The 18,635-nt window shown below is 37.6% G+C and overlaps 1 protein-coding gene across 1 annotated transcript in view; it reads right to left on the reverse strand.

Moving 5' to 3' along the window:
- Positions 1-18,635, reverse strand: part of LOC127643313 (excitatory amino acid transporter 1-like) — a 131,996-nt gene extending 113,361 nt beyond the window's left edge. The window contains exons 1-17 of the mRNA XM_052125998.1: positions 18,504-18,635; positions 18,260-18,362; positions 15,374-15,626; positions 14,507-14,677; positions 13,144-13,287; positions 12,030-12,109; positions 10,425-10,593; positions 10,087-10,275; positions 9,780-9,967; positions 8,051-8,219; positions 7,260-7,479; positions 6,000-6,064; positions 5,839-5,905; positions 4,301-4,359; positions 4,071-4,174; positions 1,250-1,497; positions 390-525 (exon numbers count right to left, since the gene is read on the reverse strand). Of these exons, the coding sequence (XP_051981958.1) occupies positions 390-525; positions 1,250-1,497; positions 4,071-4,174; positions 4,301-4,359; positions 5,839-5,905; positions 6,000-6,064; positions 7,260-7,479; positions 8,051-8,219; positions 9,780-9,967; positions 10,087-10,275; positions 10,425-10,593; positions 12,030-12,109; positions 13,144-13,287; positions 14,507-14,677; positions 15,374-15,626; positions 18,260-18,362; positions 18,504-18,561 (2,423 nt within the window). The 5' untranslated portion in view covers positions 18,562-18,635. The remainder of the gene's footprint in view (positions 1-389; positions 526-1,249; positions 1,498-4,070; positions 4,175-4,300; positions 4,360-5,838; positions 5,906-5,999; positions 6,065-7,259; positions 7,480-8,050; positions 8,220-9,779; positions 9,968-10,086; positions 10,276-10,424; positions 10,594-12,029; positions 12,110-13,143; positions 13,288-14,506; positions 14,678-15,373; positions 15,627-18,259; positions 18,363-18,503) is intronic.

Below are 18,635 nucleotides of genomic sequence, written 5' to 3' on the forward strand. Positions count from 1 at the left end.
GTATAAAAACCATTATGTCTATGGAAAGTCCCCATAAAACATGGAAACACAACATGTGTGTGTGTGTGTGTGTGTGTGTGTGTGAGAATGTGTGAATAAGACCAGGAAAATGTATTATTAAAAAAGGGGTTGATTTTGATTTTATGTAGATCTGATCATTACTTGAGCTCGAGAACCACTTATACATAGGATACATTTGTATGATTTTGTTTAGCAAAGAAATGTATTTATTTCAGGCTTGTTGCAATATCTCGCTCTATGAAAAGATACAACCAAAACCTTTAGCGTTTGATACTAAAAGACCAACTTTTCAATGTGGCTTTAATAAAACAATTCCAATAGTATTAAAAATGTATGCTTTTCTCAATTACTTTGCTGTATTCACACACCTGTGCTGTATCTGTTCTCTCTCCAGGCTTTTGTCAGTTGAGAGGGATATTGGATCCTGTGTGTCCAAATCTGTACTCCTCTTTACCTCCAGAGCATCATTATCTTCTCTCTCTTGCTCTCTGCTATCCACCTTCACTAATTTGTGAAGATCACAGCTTCTTTATTACAATGATATAGCCTACTGTAAAATTGACAGTGCCTCATACACAGTGCATCAGCCACAACATTAAAACCACCTGCCTAATACTATGTAGGTCCCCCTAGTGCCGCCAAAACAGCGCCAAACTGCATCTCAAAATAGCATTCTGAGATTATATTCTCACAGACTTTGTCAGTTCAAACCAGTCTGGTCATTCTCTGTTGACCTCTCTCATCAACAAGGCAATTCCGTCCGCAGAACTGTCGCTCACTGGATGTTTTTTGTTTTTGGCACCATTCTGAGTAAATTCTAGAGACTGTTGAGTGTGAAAATCACAGGAGATCAGCAGTTACAGAAATATTCAAACCAGCCTGTCTAGCACCAACAATCATCAATGCGATTATCTAATCAGCCAATCGTGTGGCAGCAGTACAGTGCAAAAAATCATGCAAATACGGGTCAGGAGCTTCAGTTAATGTTCGCATCACCCATCAGAATGGAGAAAAATGTGAACCCCTCTGTACAATTGTGGTAAAAGGATATCATCTCAGAATGCTATTTTGAGATGCGGGTTGGCGCTGTTTTGGCGGCACGAGGGGGACCTATACAACATTAGTCAGGGGGTTTTAATGTTGTGGCTGATCATTGTATATTAGAAAGAGGTTGCTATTAAAGTTAGTCTGAAAGTTATATCTCGCAGTACAATTTCTGTAAACTCACCAGTCTGTCCGGCAGCTCGTTCCAAAACCTGCTCATCTGAAACATCTAACAGCACAACTAGATCAAGAGCAGCTGATGGAGGGGGTGGGTGTTTAGAATCGGTTTTGTTTATAGCTACGCTGCTTGGCTGTGTTTGTGGCTCAGCCCCATCAGGTTTTGTTCCATTCAGAGCATTCTCCAGCATTTGCGCCTGAGTGACGTCCACTGGGAAGCCATCTAGAATCCAGCCACTATCAGCAGGAACATTCCTACAGAACACAGCAGGAAGAAATCAGTCTGTATTTTAAATGAAATAAATGCTATGGAATATCAAAGGAGCACTATGTAAGATCACTGCTATTTCGGTCAAAATATAACTTTGTACACCATTAAAAAATAAAGAATATTAAAATGATGTGTAATATGTACACACTTTATGTCGAGGTCCAGATCACCCTTTTGTTTACTTTTTTATGATAATTGAAACTGAATTTACAGAACTAACCAATCAGAATTAATTATAATTCTTCAATAGCATTATCTTAACATTTTAATATAGTATAAATTAAGGATAAATATGAACAATAAAGAAATCTGTACATGGGCGTTTCTTCAATATCGAGCACTTTTAGCACTGTGTACTTTTAGAATGTAACGTCTCATTTAAACATTTTTCACACTCTCACTAGTTCATTTAATGTGTCTACTGACAATGTCCACACAGTGTATGTACAGTACATGCATCACAGGAGAGTCATTTTTGTAATTTTTCTGAAAGTCATGAAAATTTCCACCACAGTGTCATTTCCAACACATCTCAAATTCAGGACTGTGTTTAATAGAATTCTGTGCTGGAATTGATGGTGATGGAAATTACATTTTTGATGTTTTTTAAATAAAATGGCTAACTCTTTTTTGCATAATCTGGTAAAAACTACATCTTGATTGGAAATGACGCCCAATAAAAATATTCTGTTTGCAAGTGATTTTTCGGTTTTCTTCAAACATCATTTGTCTATTTAATCAAGCAAGCTCTTCACTGACACTTTTGTTGATCCTAACAAGAACACTAACTTTTGAAAAAAATTGAAAAAGTTATAGAAATCATTTTCACACAATAAATATTGAAATGATTTGTGTTTATTTCACTCTTTCTTCAGATAATCATAGTTTTATAAACTGAGCTGGGGCCAAACTTTTTTTTCCCATATTTATCTTACCCATCACTTTTATTGCAACTAAAAGAGGTATTTAATAAACATGTTCAAGATCTGACCATAAACTCCTCCTTAAGATCTGGCTAAAGGACAAACATGATCTCACACCCTCAACTAACAAATAGGTTTTGATTAACTTTACTTTGAAAATAAAAACATACAATGTAGAACATTTAGACAAATCTAATGTAGAACTGTCTTTTTCCACAATATAAATGTAGCCTAAAACTGAGTAATAAAGAGCATTGTGTGTGTTTTTCCTTTTTTATTATCCTCCTATTCAATAAGAGCAAAATTAGACTTTCCTTGTCTTGCACATATGATGAATTTGCAGACAGGATCCAGACACTTGTGCAGATAAGAATCATTAGAAACAGTAAACAAATTGATATGATGATGTTCAGGATTGTGAACTCTGACACACATCTGTATATAGAACCAAACACAATCAGGATATATGCATGTTTGCCGGTTCAGCTTCACATAAACTTTTTACGAGCACTACAGAAAAGAATGGAGAATAAAAAGTCTGTTTTGACTGAACCAGCAGCTAAATAATTTGCATAAATACATTTGAGTGAATAACATTTACATTTATGCATTTGGCAGACCCTTTTATCCAAAGCGACTTACAGAGCCCTTATTACAGGGACAATCCCTCCGGAGCAACCTGGAGTTAAGTGCCTTGCTCAAGGACACAATGGTGGTGGCTGTGGGGTTCGAACCATTGTCCTTCTGATTACCAGATTACCAGTTATGTGCTTAGACCACTACACCACCACCACCACTCCTATAAGATGCTATATAAAGTTCTCACCCAAAAGTTGTTGGTTCATGTTTTAGAGAAGAGTGTAACTGAACTATGGCCAGACATGCTTAAACATGCACGCTCCTACAGAACTGGACCATGGATCTCTTGACGACCAGCGATGCTGTTGCAAGCAGGTGTCTATCAGCCGGTCAGAAGTTTCCCTTAAAGTTTGCCCCGGCAAGCTGTTACAAACCACCGAAACAAACTCAAAAGCACCTTCGTTTTGGCCCCCCGTTCATTCTTTGATTTCATGCGAAGTATACCAGGGCCTTAACAGATTTCCAATTTTTTACTTTTTACAAGGTCCTTATTTATTTTTGGTACTTTTCAAATCATGTTTATGTTCAGATTTTACTGTTTTAGCCATGTCCCAGACTTTGAATGATAATTTAACATTAACAAGGAATGGTGGTGGCATAGAGGGCTAAAGCACATAACTGTTAATCAGAAGGTTGCTGGTTCGATCCCCACAGCCACCACCATTGTGTTCTTAAGCAAGGCACTTAACTCCAGGTTGCTCCGGGAGGATTGTCCCTGTAATAAGTGCACTGTAAGTCGCTTTGGGTAAAAGTGTCTGCCAAATGCATAAATGTAAATGTAAATGCAATAAAACCCCAAGTTTATTTACTTATTAAAATAAACATACTGTATGTTGAGAACAAAACTGTCTCAGATAATATTATATTTCTTCCACTTCAAGCACTTTTTACCCCTGAACAAGGCCTTTAATTTAAATGAAAATAAACCCCTGTGACATGAAACTGTCCATAGTTACAGAAAACCCCCACATATGGAATGCAAACAGGCCACTTACCTGACAGCATCCACTATGATGTCCACCAAGAGTTCATCTGGAACAGCTTTGCCGGTCCTGAGGATTTTCTCTACCGCAGCACCATGCTGTACTCGCAAAAACCACTGAAAAACAAATCATTGTACATCATCAACCATATCAAACAACTGGGCCTTTGTTGGTGAGAGAGTACATTGGTACAGATTTATGTTACATATTTATGTTGGCAGTGTGTTAGCTTGTGCCTTTACTTTTTCTTTCTCATTTCTTTCGTGATGTCCAGATGTTTCAGTCTCATGAGAATGCAGTCCTGATGTGAGACATACAAAAGAGATGATAACACCACTATTACAGCTTGAGCATATTCACCGATCAGCCACAAAATTAAAAACACCTGCCTAATATTGAGTAGGTCCCCATCGTGCAGCCAAAACAATGCCAACCTGCATATCAGAACAGCATTCTGAGATGATATTCTTCTCACCACAATTGTACAGAGCGGTTATCTGAGTTACCATAGACTTTGTCAGTTCAAACCAGTCTGGCCATTCTCTGTTGACCGCTCTCATCAATTCCATCCACAGAACTGCCGCTCACTGGATGTTTTTTGTTTTTGACATCATTCCGAGTAAATTTTAGAGACTGTTGTGCATGAAAAACCCAGGAGATCAGCAGTTACAGAAATACTCAAACCAGACCATCTGACACCAATAACCATTCATGCGATTATCTAATCAGCCAATCGTGTGGCTGCAGTGCATAAAAACACACCGATACGGGTTAGGAGCTTCAGTTAATGTACACATCAACCATAAGAATGGAGAAAATTTTTTATCTCAGTGATTTGGACCGTGACATGATTGTTGGTGTCAGATGGGCTGGTTTGAGTATTTCTGTAACTGCTGATCTCCTGGGATTTTCACACACAACAGTCTCTAAAATGTACTCATAATTGTGCCAAAAACAACAAACATCCAGTGAGCGGCAGTTCTGTGGAAGGAATTGATGAGAGCGGTCAACAGAGAATGGCCAGACTGGTTTGAGCTAACAGAAAGTCTACAGTAACTCAGATAACCGCTCTGTACAATTGTGGTGAGAATAATTTCATGTCAGAATGTCATTTTGAAATGCGGGTTGACGCTGTTTTGGCGGCACGAGGGGGATCTACAGAATATTAGGCAGGTGGTTTTAATGTTGTGGCTGATCGGTGTATTTCCAAAACAACTGACGTCAATTTATTTTAGCCTTCTCTTTATAGGGTTTTAAGTTTGGTACAAAACCTTTACAGAGGACAAAATAAGAAAAAAAATTAAAATAAAAAATATATAATATATATAATATATATATATATATATATATATATATATATATATATATATAAAATAAATAAATAAAAACATACATACAGTATATAAAGAATCAAACAAATGAAAGAAAATGAAAATAAATGAATTTAAATAATATTAAATACAGAAATACATCAAAAGTAAAGACAAGTGTAAAAAATTACAACATAAATTAATAAATCAAAAGTAAATTAACAACAACAAAAATATCAGATGAATTAAAAACACCTTTTCCCCGGTAGGTCATTGGTTTCTTTTTTTCTTTCTTTAGATTTTTCATTTTAGTTTCTCCATAGGGAGTATAACTTCAATACATAAATAACATATCAAATTACATATCCTTTTGGAGTTGCATTGAACAAAATGTATAAACAAACAAATAAATATATAAAATAAGTCACTAAATAAAACTCTTTGAAAAGTATTTTTATATTCTCTCAAACCTGAGTCCAGAGAGGTCTCCTTCATTTCAGTGTCCTCTGTGGGTGAGCTACATCTCTCCAAATTGTTCTGCAACAAAGTTTGCAGAAGGTCAGCTTCAACAGGGATGTGACATAGTAAAGAGGATGTCCAAAATGTAAGCCAAATGTTTAATGAATTATACCTGCTGATAGGCTGATAGGGCTTCCTGGATCAAAGTGTTGACCGAGAGCACATGAAGGCCAAGAACTGATTCCCAGAGATGAACAAATAGCAAGTTAGTTCAATACAAACCATAAATAACCTAATCAATTAAATAAACACTCAATGGTTGTTCTACACCAGAGTCTTTCAATGTTTTTTGTCTGCTGAGCCCCCATCAAACTAAATTTTGTATCTGTCAAGTGAGGGGAGGGGCGTGTCACCCATTATAATGTTGAGATACATAGCACCCCTATGCATTGCATAAGGTTTCGGGGGGTGATGTTGGAGGGGTCCAGGAGGCCGATTGCACCACCTTTAGTGAGTCGCTGGCGCCCCTTTACATGGCGCCCCTATGCATTGCATACCTTGCATATATGCTTTTTGCGTATCTGCCTAGGTTATTTATGTAATATCAGTAAGTGCTCACAATAACTTTGGTCTGATACTCACACAAAGCTATTGTATGGCTTCAGAAGATTTGGAATGTAATGCACAAAATGCAGACTACTTTTTTTGTCCTTTATGAAGATTGTTAGCCCTTGGTGACTATGTTTTTGTTTTATATGGAAAAGAGCAGCCTGAATGTTCTTTATATTTTGTTTTCCAAAATTTGGGATGACAGAATTTTGATCTTGGGTGAACTAAACCTTTGGGGGTATTTACACTTGGTCACTTCATGCTTTTTTTACTGATCTGATTGCTATCCGATTGAATAAGAACATTCCATTTACACTTGGCCACATCAATGCATCTCCGCCAAAATTATATAAATCTAATCTTCAATTCCTGTGCTATATCCCATGCTAATAAATCAGAGTTAATTTCCGTAATTATGCTATTTCAAGGCAGCAAATTTAAAAGATGTGATTTATTATTTGATTCCAAGTGACTTTCCCCAGTGCACGTGTGTCTGTGTTCATGCGCGGTGTATTTTTCCCCTAGGATGCTTCTCATAAGTAAGAGCTTTCCATGCGTGTCAGCTGCGCTCATTATAAGTGTTTAGTTTCAGTTTTTCCAGCAATCTGCATCAAACAATAAAGAAAAACGTTCTGTCCCTCCTACAATGTGCATTTACACTTGGTCTTTTCAAGATCAGATAGCACACTGATCAGCAAAAATGCATGAAGTGACCAAGTGGAAATACCCCCTTTCAGTAATGTTCTAACCTTGTGATGCATCATAACACTTTTTATCACAATACAGCTCATATTATGATGATTTATATTATTCATACTCCTACCATTGTGGATCCTGGTGAGGCAGGTGGTTTTGCCCGAGTAGGTTTTTCCTAGCACACAGGCTCTGATGGTGAACCGGGGGAACAGAGGAGTGGGGGAGCTTGTATTGGGTTTGATTATCATGCTCTGTAGACGACTCACTACATGATCCAGAATTTCATTATTCACAGGAGGGGCTTGACTCTCACCCTCGTCTGGCCAAATCCACTCACCCGTCATACCCTCAGATAAACAGACAAACAGATTTTTTGTTAAGCCTTGTTTTTACCAACAGAGCGCATGCAAATGTTCTTCTGGAGTTTATAAAGATGTGACTCAAATTTATACTGCTTTAATAACAGATAATGGGAAAAACAAAAGGGAGAAATCACTTATCACTCACTACAGGTTTCTTTCTCATTGTCATTGAAAACCTTAAAATATTCAAAGTCTATAAAGAATAAATATAGTTTTTCTCTACTCTAAATATATCAAGAGCATGAAATTGCTTATGTAGAGTACAAACTGCCAATCCATAATGATTTGTCGGTGAATGGTTCTTTTGTTTCAGTAATTTGAACAAGGAAAAGGCATGGGAATTCAAAAGGTCAAAAAGGGTGGGAACCAGTCCCCTTAATTCCAGTCTTATGGGGGTCCCCACCACTTAAGGTTGTTGGCAGGGGAGTATGTGAGCTTAGCGGGCTTTTGCCATAGGGTAGGTTTTATTCAATCATACTTTTCATTATTATCTTTCCTAAAATAAAAATACGAATGCCTTATTGGGGGTCCTGCCCCATAAAAAAACTGTACTTACCACATACTCATCGTAGTCTTGCTTGTTGAGTATATTGCATTTCTCTAGTTCAATTATCTGTTCTGGTGTGGGGTCTATGGGAGTGGGCTCCACGCTGGCCACTTCATACAAAGGCTTACCGCTGTAAAACAGCTCCATCCACTCTTGAATCATCTTCACTGGTATCAGACTGAGAAAGAGTAAAGGTGACAAACAGATGGTCAAAAGAAGGTCAGAAGAAAACCAAAACTTCTTTAAAACTGCTCACTACATTTCTCCACCAAACTGATATTCATAAGAGTGAATAAAGCCCCAAATATGTAAACACTCCAAAAATAGTATTAATTGGTATTTTTGTATTGTTTGTTTTTTTAGAACCATCAAAAATTTATCAAACAAGATATGTGGTCTTAACTGGTTTTAGATACCGGTCTGTTCCTAGCACAAGCTGATTAAGCTAGTTATTGTTGCATGTAGACCAAGCATGAAAGCAAAAAAAAAAACATACAGTACGTACTGGTAACCATCTGGTCAACAGATGAACCAAGCTAGCTGGTCAAAACAGGGAAGTGCATTTTGTCATGTTCCATTTTAAGTTTTCACTTTTTTTTAACCTGTTGATGTGTGCCCCCTTTTTGAGCACAAACCATGAAAATGACATACCTGAACTTAAATGGTTGTATTTACTGGACCGTTTGTAGTATGGACACAGTTGTAGTATCTTTTGAAAGAAGACACTTTGGGCTTTATTTCACAAGTTTCTGAATTAATATATGCTTTTATTTTTTAAAGTTAGAGAAGCTGAAGTTTATAGTAATGTAAATATTTTGTGCTGAACATGTTTTTATAAAATAAAAAAACAATAATAAAAGTGCCAAGACAACCCAGAAATACAATGTTCTCAAAGCCACGAGTCTAATGAAGTTATGTTTCAAATTTGAAGATGATCTAAAAAAAATTGAGGTTCCTGCGAACGTTTTTCCCTGTAAAATCGCTGGAAGCGTACAGAGTAAAATTAAGGCTCCGCCTTTCAAGACAACACAAAATCTGACGGCACTGCTTGGCTATTATGAATGAAACAACGCCGCATTTTTAAAAATAGACTTTGGAGACAGGCTCATTTTGTTTATGAGACTCTAATATATCAGATCATATACAGTTTTACAACATGAATGCTGCTCAGATTGCAGTTTGTTGAAGAACGATGACGAAGGGTAATTCTTTCAGGAGAGACCTCATGTAAACAATGGAGAATATATCAATATTTCTCAGATTTATCACTTTTATGGACAAAAAGTGCTATTGGATGTTTTTCAATGAACCCTTGTCATGGACGATTGACCCAAGTGTGTTGAACTGGATTCATCTGGCGATCGTGTTTTCATAATAAAGGTATAAAGTCCCGTTTTCATATTGCAAGTTTTCATTTGTACTCCTGCACAAATAACTCAATCACTGTGTCTGGAGGATTGCTATCGTGAAACAGAGATCGGATATCAATGTTGAACCCTTAGACCTTTGAAAAGATGTAGAATTTGTTAACATTAATTACATTTATAGACGGTAAATTATATATTAAATGTAAGCAGAGTGACGTCACCACCGAGTGCGAATGATTGCGTATCAACAGGTTAAGCATTCAGGACACTGAATTATGTATCTTTGCTAAACAAAATGCTGTTAGAAAATACAGTGAAGTCATTTAAAATCAGATATTATTGTTTAGTAGAGTGATCAGGGACATCAATACTTGGATGTGAGGAGCCGATATTCTCCAGCTTTGGTTGCCAGATCCACAATCTGCCCCAGGATTTCTCTGCAGATGTCAAAGTGCTTGCGATATCCAGCCTGAGCACGCTCGGCAGCCAGCCGTTTGTGTAGCTCACGTTCCATCCTGATCTCTTCACTGTGCTCTAGATGTTCCTGTCGAGCCAGAACCTGGACAGCAACAGTGAAGGGAAAAAATCAGAACTACTATTTCGAAACTTCTTCTGATGCCTTATGTGCTGATTTATACATTCCAGTCATATAATTGTTATATGTGTGTGTTCTCTTACTGCTTCTCTTTCCAAAGCCTCCTGGAAGTCTCGAAGGCGCCGCTCCTGGTATTGTCTTTCCAGGAAGATTCGGTTCTGCCTCAAGACCTCTTTCTGCTGTTTTATTTGCATCAGCTGCACGGCGATTCTCTTCTCCTGCTGCGTCTGACGCATCAATCGACTGACCATCTGTTCTTCTCGTAGTGCCTCCTGCAGAAAAAATATCAAATTGAGAATCATCAATGGTCTGAGACATCTCTGATGCTCACCAGCATATGTTGTGTTTTGGTCACTGGTTTCCAGCATGATATGCTGGTGTCCACACCAGGCTTTTTAAGACAAGCAAGACCTCTGGTCACCTGCTGAGCCTCGTGGGCTTGGAGTTGCTCCAGAAGGGCGCGGCGTCTCCGTATCTCTCTCTGCTCTCGGGCAGCTGAGTCCTCTTCCAGACGCTGACGGATTTTTTTGATGTACTCCCTGTTCCACTGTTCTTTATCTTCTTCATTTGTTGGCTGGGTCACATGACCACTGTAAATGCAGGTAAATGTGATGTCTAAAGTAAAGCCTGTTGCATCCCAAAGCAGTCAAACAAAACACACATGACTTGCAGTGCCGTTTCACAGACCTTTGACTAACAGTGTATGATCAACATTCTTGTAGTCCACAATTCAGCTTATTCTGGCCAAGAACTACTCACTGAGACAGGAAAATACCATCTGATTGGTGACCAACTATAGTTAAGAGAGATCAACCACTATTGTTTTTAAATGGACGATACGATACTGATTATTTTTGTGTTTAAGTGTCTGATTGAGTTATACATATGCATGACCAATTTTCTATTGTTTTATTTTTGCTTTTAAGCACAATAACAATCATTTTTCATTAACCTCTGAAGGTGAATTTTGTGCAGAAAGTGGTATATTGGCTACAAAAAATGTATTTGACTAGTAGAGTACATTTTACAAAGCCCCCCACCTAATATTTAAGATTTAAAGTCTTTTGTGTCTAACTTTATTGGTAAACCTGCCATTAAAGAACCGATAACCGATTAAGTGGAAAAGTGTAAATATCGGTTGAAAATATCAGTTAAACCGATTATCGGTCTATACCCAGTGTTGGGTAAGTTACTCTAAAAACATAATTAATTACTAACTACTAATTCCATCTTCTACAGTGTAATTAGATTACTGTATTAATTACCCTGTCTGAAAAGTAATTGCATTATTTATTATTAAAACCCTTATCAACCTCGACGAGATAAAAAATATAAGGATAGACATTTATTTCTTTCAAATAAATCATATAAAATCAAATTAATTATTCATGAACTGGCCAAAGAATTTAAGGGGGCAGTATTAAATTAGAAAACATATTTTAAAATTAGACGTTACATTTCTATTTTAAATTCACTATTGTTTTAAAGAGAATTTTTCTATAGTCTATACATTATTTAACACAATTACATCATAAGTAACATTAATTAAATTCCAGAAAAATGTAATTAAGTAATCACTTGATTTACTTTTTAATTTTTCAATTAAAAAGTAATTTAAATTACAGTAATTAATAACTTAGTAATGCATTACACACAACACTGTCTATACCTAATAGTTACTTTTGCTTTTATGTGCCATTTAGGGGTGGGTTTAACTGAAAAATATTTTAACTCAAGAATAGATGTAAATAGGTTGAAATAATGAAGGTAACGGTTGTACAGAATTAACCAAAAAAGAGAGCGAAAAATGTGTGTAGACTTTTTGTCCGTCTAAAACAAACCTCAGAGATACTGTATAACTCAAACCAAATGGAATATACTATTCTGTTTGTGGATATCTTGTTATCTTGGAATCTTGAAACACTAATCAAGCCAGAACTAAAATGATGGTGCCACATACAAACTCATGAACTAAGCAAGTGTTACTTTATTATTTATGTTGACATGCAGCTCTGTGGAAACACACCTGTAGAGTAAAGCTTCATCGCCAGTAGGTGATATCCTCTGCTGGTTCTTCTCAAAATTAGAGATCTCACGTTGAACATGCTGAAAATCACACATAAACTTAAAGGGATAGTTCATTCAAAAATTGTCATCATTTAATCACCTTTATGCCACCCCAGACTTTTTTTCTTCTGCAGAACATTAATGAAGATTTTTAGAAAATAATTCAGCTCTGTAGGTTCAATACAATGCAAGTGAACTCTGAAGGTCCAAATATCACATAAAGGCATCATAAAAGTAATCAATATGACTCCAGTGGTTTAACTCATGTCTTCTGAAGCGATCCAGTTGGTTTTGGGTGAGAACAAACCAAAATATAACTCCTTTCTCAATGTACATCTTACCATTGCAGTCTCTAGGAACGAACATGATTTCAAGCTCGATTACACTTCCTAGCGTTTGACGCATGCGCAGAGCGCTAGGTGGCGCTATAGGAAATTAAATCTAGCTTGAAATCACGATCGCCAAGGAGATTGTTGTCAAGATTTATAGTGAACAAGGAATTACATTTTGGTCGGTTCTTTGGCCTGGATTAAACCACTGGTCATTGGATTACTTTTATGCTGCCTTTGTGCTTTTTTTTGTTTTGGTCACCATTTACTTGCTTTGTATGGACCTACAAAGATGAAACATTCTTCTAAAAATCTTTGTTTGTGTTCTGCAGAAAGAAGTCATACACATCTGGGATGGCATGAGGGTGAGTAAAAGATGAGAGAAATTTCATTTTGAGGTGAACTATCCCTTTAAAAAATGCTCACTAAACACAATCCTTTGACCAAAGCAACCTTTGACAATCCACATTTCTCTTCCATATTAATCTTTTATATCAGTCCACCTGGATTTAGCAAGCATCGTAATATACACATTTAATTTTTTCAAAACTGGTATGTAGCAGTAAAGCAGAATAAGCTTTGTGCATATGCAGATATTACCTTAAAGAGCTACCTGATCTGTTCCTTTAAATACAAATTAACCCAATCAATTTTTTTTCTTTTCAGTGCATGGTTTGGTACACAACTCTTTATTTTTAAGGGCTTTTAAAGTAAAGAACAGCACATATACTCAAAATAGACCACCTGAGCCTCCCGCTGTTTGCGAAAATGCTGCTGCTGTTTCTCCAGGGCTCTGGATGTGCGAGCGTTAGGAGGTTTTGGTATCTGAACTACAGCTGACTGAATCTGAATCGAGATCTCCTGCTGCTTCCTGCGGGCCTGCCGGTGCTGACATACAAGACATTGCATCAGTCTCACTTTTATATGCTGATTCACCAATCCATGAACAGTAACACATTAAAGCCATTAAAATGCCACTAGATAAAAGAAGTGCCTTTAATCAATGCCTTTGCTTGGTTTCCCAGTATTTGTTTCACACTGGGATATCTATATATATTTTTACTGGGATCAAATATATTCATCCCAGTAAAAACATCTTTAAAACAAGATAAAGATAAAAAAATTGAATCGGATATTAGGACATGTATGTGTTGTATAGGTTTAATGAGGTTTATGCTTTAACACAAGTCACACAAAACATTGACACATTCTCTGAAAGCAGACCTAAACATCTTACTTTCAATTTGCTTATCAGGGGAGTTATCTTGTTTTAAAGGAAAAGTTCATCCAAAGAGGAGTATTCAGTCATTTTTTACTCACCCTCAAGTGGTTCCAAACCTATATAACTTTCTTCCATGGAACACAAAAGACAGTCTGACAGTCTCAGTCACCATTCACTTTCATTGCATCTTTTTTCCATTCGATAAAAGTAAATGTAACTTAGTCCAACGTTTTGCCTAATATCTCCTTTTGCGTTCCACAGAGAAAAAAGTTATACTGGTTTGGAACAACATAAGGGTAAGTGAATTATGACAGAATTTTCATTTTTGGGTGAAATATCACTTTAGGCATTATGGAAGTTTTTAGTGGAAAACAAAATATTTCTTAAGAATGGTATTTCTAGGGGGCCTGGGTAGCACAGCGAGTATTGACGCTAACTACCACCCCTGGAGTAGTGAGTTCAAATCCAGGGTGTGCTGAGTGACTCCAGCCATGTCTCCTAAGCAACCAAATTGGCCCGGTTGCTAAGGAGGGTAGAGTCACATGGGGTACCTCCTCGTGGTCGCGATTAGTGGTTCTCGCTCTCAATGGGGTGCGTGGTGAATTGTGCGTGGTTCGTGGAGAGTAGCATGAGCCTCCACATGCTGTGAGTCTCCGCGGTATCATGCACAACAAACCACGTGATAAGATGCACGGATTGACTGTATCAGTAGCAGAGGCTGCTGAGACTTGTCCTCCCCCAACCGGATTGAGGTGAGTAACTACGCCAACATGAGGACCTACTAAGTAGTGAGAATTGGGCATTCCAAATTGGGGAGAAAAGGGGATAAATAAGTAAAAAAAGAATGGTATTTCTGTAGTGTGGCACTCTAGAACAAGTATTCACCTTTTCAATGTCTCTCAATCTCCTGTCCTCCAGTCGTTTGAGTCGCTCCTCCTCTTTCAGGAATTCAGCCATGACCGAGTGGTTGTACATGTCCTGCCCTCGTTTATGGAAGCGTTTTGCGATCTTCTGCATGTTAAGATCCGTCTCACGCTTTACTACTGTCTTCAAACGCTGTGAGACAAAACGGTTCAGAGATCCACTGACTAGGCAAAAAAAAAACCTAATTAGATAAAACTTTGCTATGGCAAAAACTTTTTTTTTTTTCCTCCATTAAGAATTAATGATCTATGCTTCCCTACAAAGTCAAAATGCAGTAACTATGCCAACTCTGAAAATGAGAAAAAAATGTTGGCTTGTTTATTGTGTTAAGATTTTCTAGAGCCAAATATAAAGTACTCTCTTTCCATTTTCTGTGAATCTGAGAATTGAGCCAAAAGTCTGTCAGTACAGATCAACCTAAAAGATGCAATTTTGGTCATAACTCATACAGTTTATCAAAATGTGTAGTTACTGTGTTTAACCTGTGGTTCAACAAACAGTGTGAGTTTGGGGCAGGACTGCAGTACCTGTAATAAGCCTTTAAGAGAATTTATTAGTTTGTCCGAACAGTGACAGACAGGGACAGGAGTGCATGGGTCCGCAGGAGTTTTAGGGAAACATGTCTGAAAGCAATCATTAAGTTTTGCTGTTCCGGCACCAAACTTTATGCTACTTTGGTGTCACTAGTGGTGCAGAAATTACACACTTTAACTTGAGTTACCCCCAACATGGCGAGCAGACATTATCACCACTAGGGCACTAGAATATCCCTAAAGAGAGAGGGGGATAAAAGAAATGCATTGATTTGACTTTGTATTAGTGGATCACCTCAGTATAGATGCTATTCTCTATGCGGTGTAGCCGGGCTGTGGCCGCAGGCTGCATGACCAACATGGATGCAGCAGTGAGTCCCGATCTCTTCTTCTTCTGCAGCAGAATGTAGAGCTGGTACAGCAGGTGTGTGGCAGCCCCGTGTCTGCCCAACATCACCGATTTTGCCATAGCTAGGTCAAAGGGCACGCCCAGCAGCTGAAGGGTGGGCTCAAGGCGGGTGAAATTGTTCAACTTTGCATTCGCCGTACTGGGAAAGATCACAGACCTCTTGCTAATAATTTGGATATTTGATCAATGGATGTTTGTTATAATTACATTTACAATATAATTTAACATAGCCTTACCAGTGAGGAATAAAGTAATTGTCTGTCTGTCTATCTATCTATGTTAATTTCACATTGTTCTTAATGGTGATGTTCTATGCTGTAAAATTTTACATAAAAAAAATTATTTTATTGAAATCAGCATAAATTAAAGGTAGTACAACAAATCAAACTATTATGTATAAATACTTTATAAATAAATAATACATTTAAAACAGTAATACTTCATGTAAGTATTACTGAGATAAATGTGTCTGTCTGTCTGTCTCCATCAATCTATCTGTGAGTTTTTACATTATTACACTAAATTGACTATAGTACAATATTATAATTTTTTTACAATGAAATTAGCATAAATAAAGGTAGTACAACAAATACTACCATGATGTATAAATACTTTATAATTTAAGTAATATTTGATTACTGTATTTATTTTAGTAATAGGACCTACAGTAATGTTGAGATAAGTCAGTCAGTCAGTCAACCTATATATCTGTCTACGAATTTTTACATTAATCATTGGTGATTTGCCTTACAGTGAGGAAAATAAGTATTTGAACACCCTGCTATTTTGCAAGTTCTCCCACTTGGAAATCATGGAGGGGTCTGAAATTGTCATCGTAGGTGCATGTCCACTGTGAGAGACAAAATCTAAAAAAACAAATCCAGAAATCACAATGTATGATTTTGTAACTATTTATTTGTATGATACAGCTGCAAATAAGTATTTGAACACCTGAGAAAATCAATGTTAATATTTGGTACAGTAGCCTTTGTTTGCAATTAAACGTTTCCTGTAGATTTTCACCAGGTTTGCACACACTGCAGGAGGGATTTTGGCCCACTCCTCCACACAGATCTTCTCTAGATCAGTCAGGTTTCTGGGCTGTCGCTGAGAAACACAGAGTTTGAGCTCCCTCCAAAGATTCTCTATTGGGTATAGGTCTGGAGACTGGCTAGGCCACGCCAGAACCTTGATATGCTTCATACAGAGCCACTCCTTGGTTATCCTGGCTGTGTGCTTCGGGTCATTGTCATGTTGGAAGACCCAGCCTCGACCCATCTTCAATGCTCTAACTGAGGGAAGGAGGTTGTTCCCCAAAATCTCGCAATACATGGCCCCGGTCATCCTCTCCTTAATACAGTGCAGTCGCCCTGTCCCATGTGCAGAAAAACACCCCCAAAGCATGATGCTACCACCCCCATGCTTCACAGTAGGGATGGTGTTCTTGGGATGGTACTCCTCATTCTTCTTCCTCCAAACACGGTTAGTGGAATTATGACCAAAAAGTTCTATTTTGGTCTCATCTGACCACATGACTTTCTCCCATGACTCCTCTGGATCATCCAAATGGTCATTGGCAAACTTAAGACGGGCCTTGACATGTGCTGGTTTAAGCAGGGGAACCTTCCGTGCCATGCATGATTTCAAACCATGACGCCTTTGTGTATTACCAACAGTAACCTTGGAAACGGTGGTCCCAGCTCTTTTCAGGTCATTGACCAGCTCCTCCCGTGTAGTTCTGGGCTGATTTCTCACCTTTCTTAGGATCATTGAGACCCCACGAGGTGAGATCTTGCATGGAGCCCCAGTCCGTGGGAGATTGACAGTCATGTTTAGCTTCTTCCATATTCTAATGATTGCTCCAACAGTGGACCTTTTTTCACCAAGCTGCTTGGCAATTTCCCGTAGCCCTTTCCAGCCTTGTGGAGGTGTACAATTTTGTCTCTAGTGTCTTTGGACAGCTCTTTGGTCTTGGCCATGTTAGTAGTTGGATTCTTACTGATTGTATGGGGTGGACAGGTGTCTTTATGCAGCTAACGACCTCAAACAGGTGCATCTAATTTAGGATAATAAATGGAGTGGAGGTGGACATTTTAAAGGCAGACTAACAGGTCTTTGAGGGTCAGAATTCTAGCTGATAGACAGGTGTTCAAATACTTATTTGCAGCTGTATCATACAAATAAATAGTTAAAGAATCATACATTGTGATTTCTGGATTTTTTTTTTTAGATTATGTCTCTCACAGTGGACATGCACCTACGATGACAATTTCAGACCCCTCCATGATTTCCAAGTGGGAGAACTTGCAAAATAGCAGGGTGTTCAAATACTTATTTTCCTCACTGTATACATTAAAATGACTAATACAATTATTATTATTTTTATATAAAAGTTTGCATAAATTAAAGGTAGCAAAATAAATACTACCATGATGTATAACTTTAACTCTATGTAAATGTATCATATTCTATCTATCTATCTATCTATCTATCTATCTATCTATCTATCTATCTATCTATCCATCCATCTATCCATCTCTCTCTCTCTCTTCGTCCATCGGTCTGTCTGTATCTATCTACCTACCTGGCTGTCTGTCTGTCTGTCTGTCTGTGATTAAAAAAACAAGCCCATTCTTTTAATGTTAGTCCACCCTATTTTCTCTCATTCATTCAACCATCTCAAAACTGGGATAAAATCCCAAGGTGACAATGTAAACTTCCTAAAAGTGGCAACAATCGCACACTTATCAATAATAATCCGATAATTTTCACCTTTGTTTTGAAAACAAGTGAAAGTCGTCCTGCAGCTCATATCTGTACAGTATCTCTCCAATCAGATAACCGTTCGCAAAATCCCTGGTGAAGGAAATCGGCTCTGCAATGGAAACAGTAGACATTCAAAACAACAATACAAGTCACGTTTATTACCCGCCGTTTTATTAGCATAATATTCTAGCTAACGCTTATTAACTCTGTTGCTAACAGCTATTTCGTCATTTACACAACAGGCACTTACCAACGACTTTTGACAGGCGCAGCTCTGAATTCAGCCACTGACAGATTATGTCTGACATTTTGAAAATATAATATTTCTTGAAGAAATTTAAAAGTGTGCTTTTAAAGCAGCTGTGTAGTTGGTATTGTTGTG

Source organism: Xyrauchen texanus, chromosome 4, assembly GCF_025860055.1.
Source record: "Xyrauchen texanus isolate HMW12.3.18 chromosome 4, RBS_HiC_50CHRs, whole genome shotgun sequence".
NCBI classification, from domain to species: Eukaryota; Metazoa; Chordata; class Actinopteri; order Cypriniformes; family Catostomidae; genus Xyrauchen; species Xyrauchen texanus.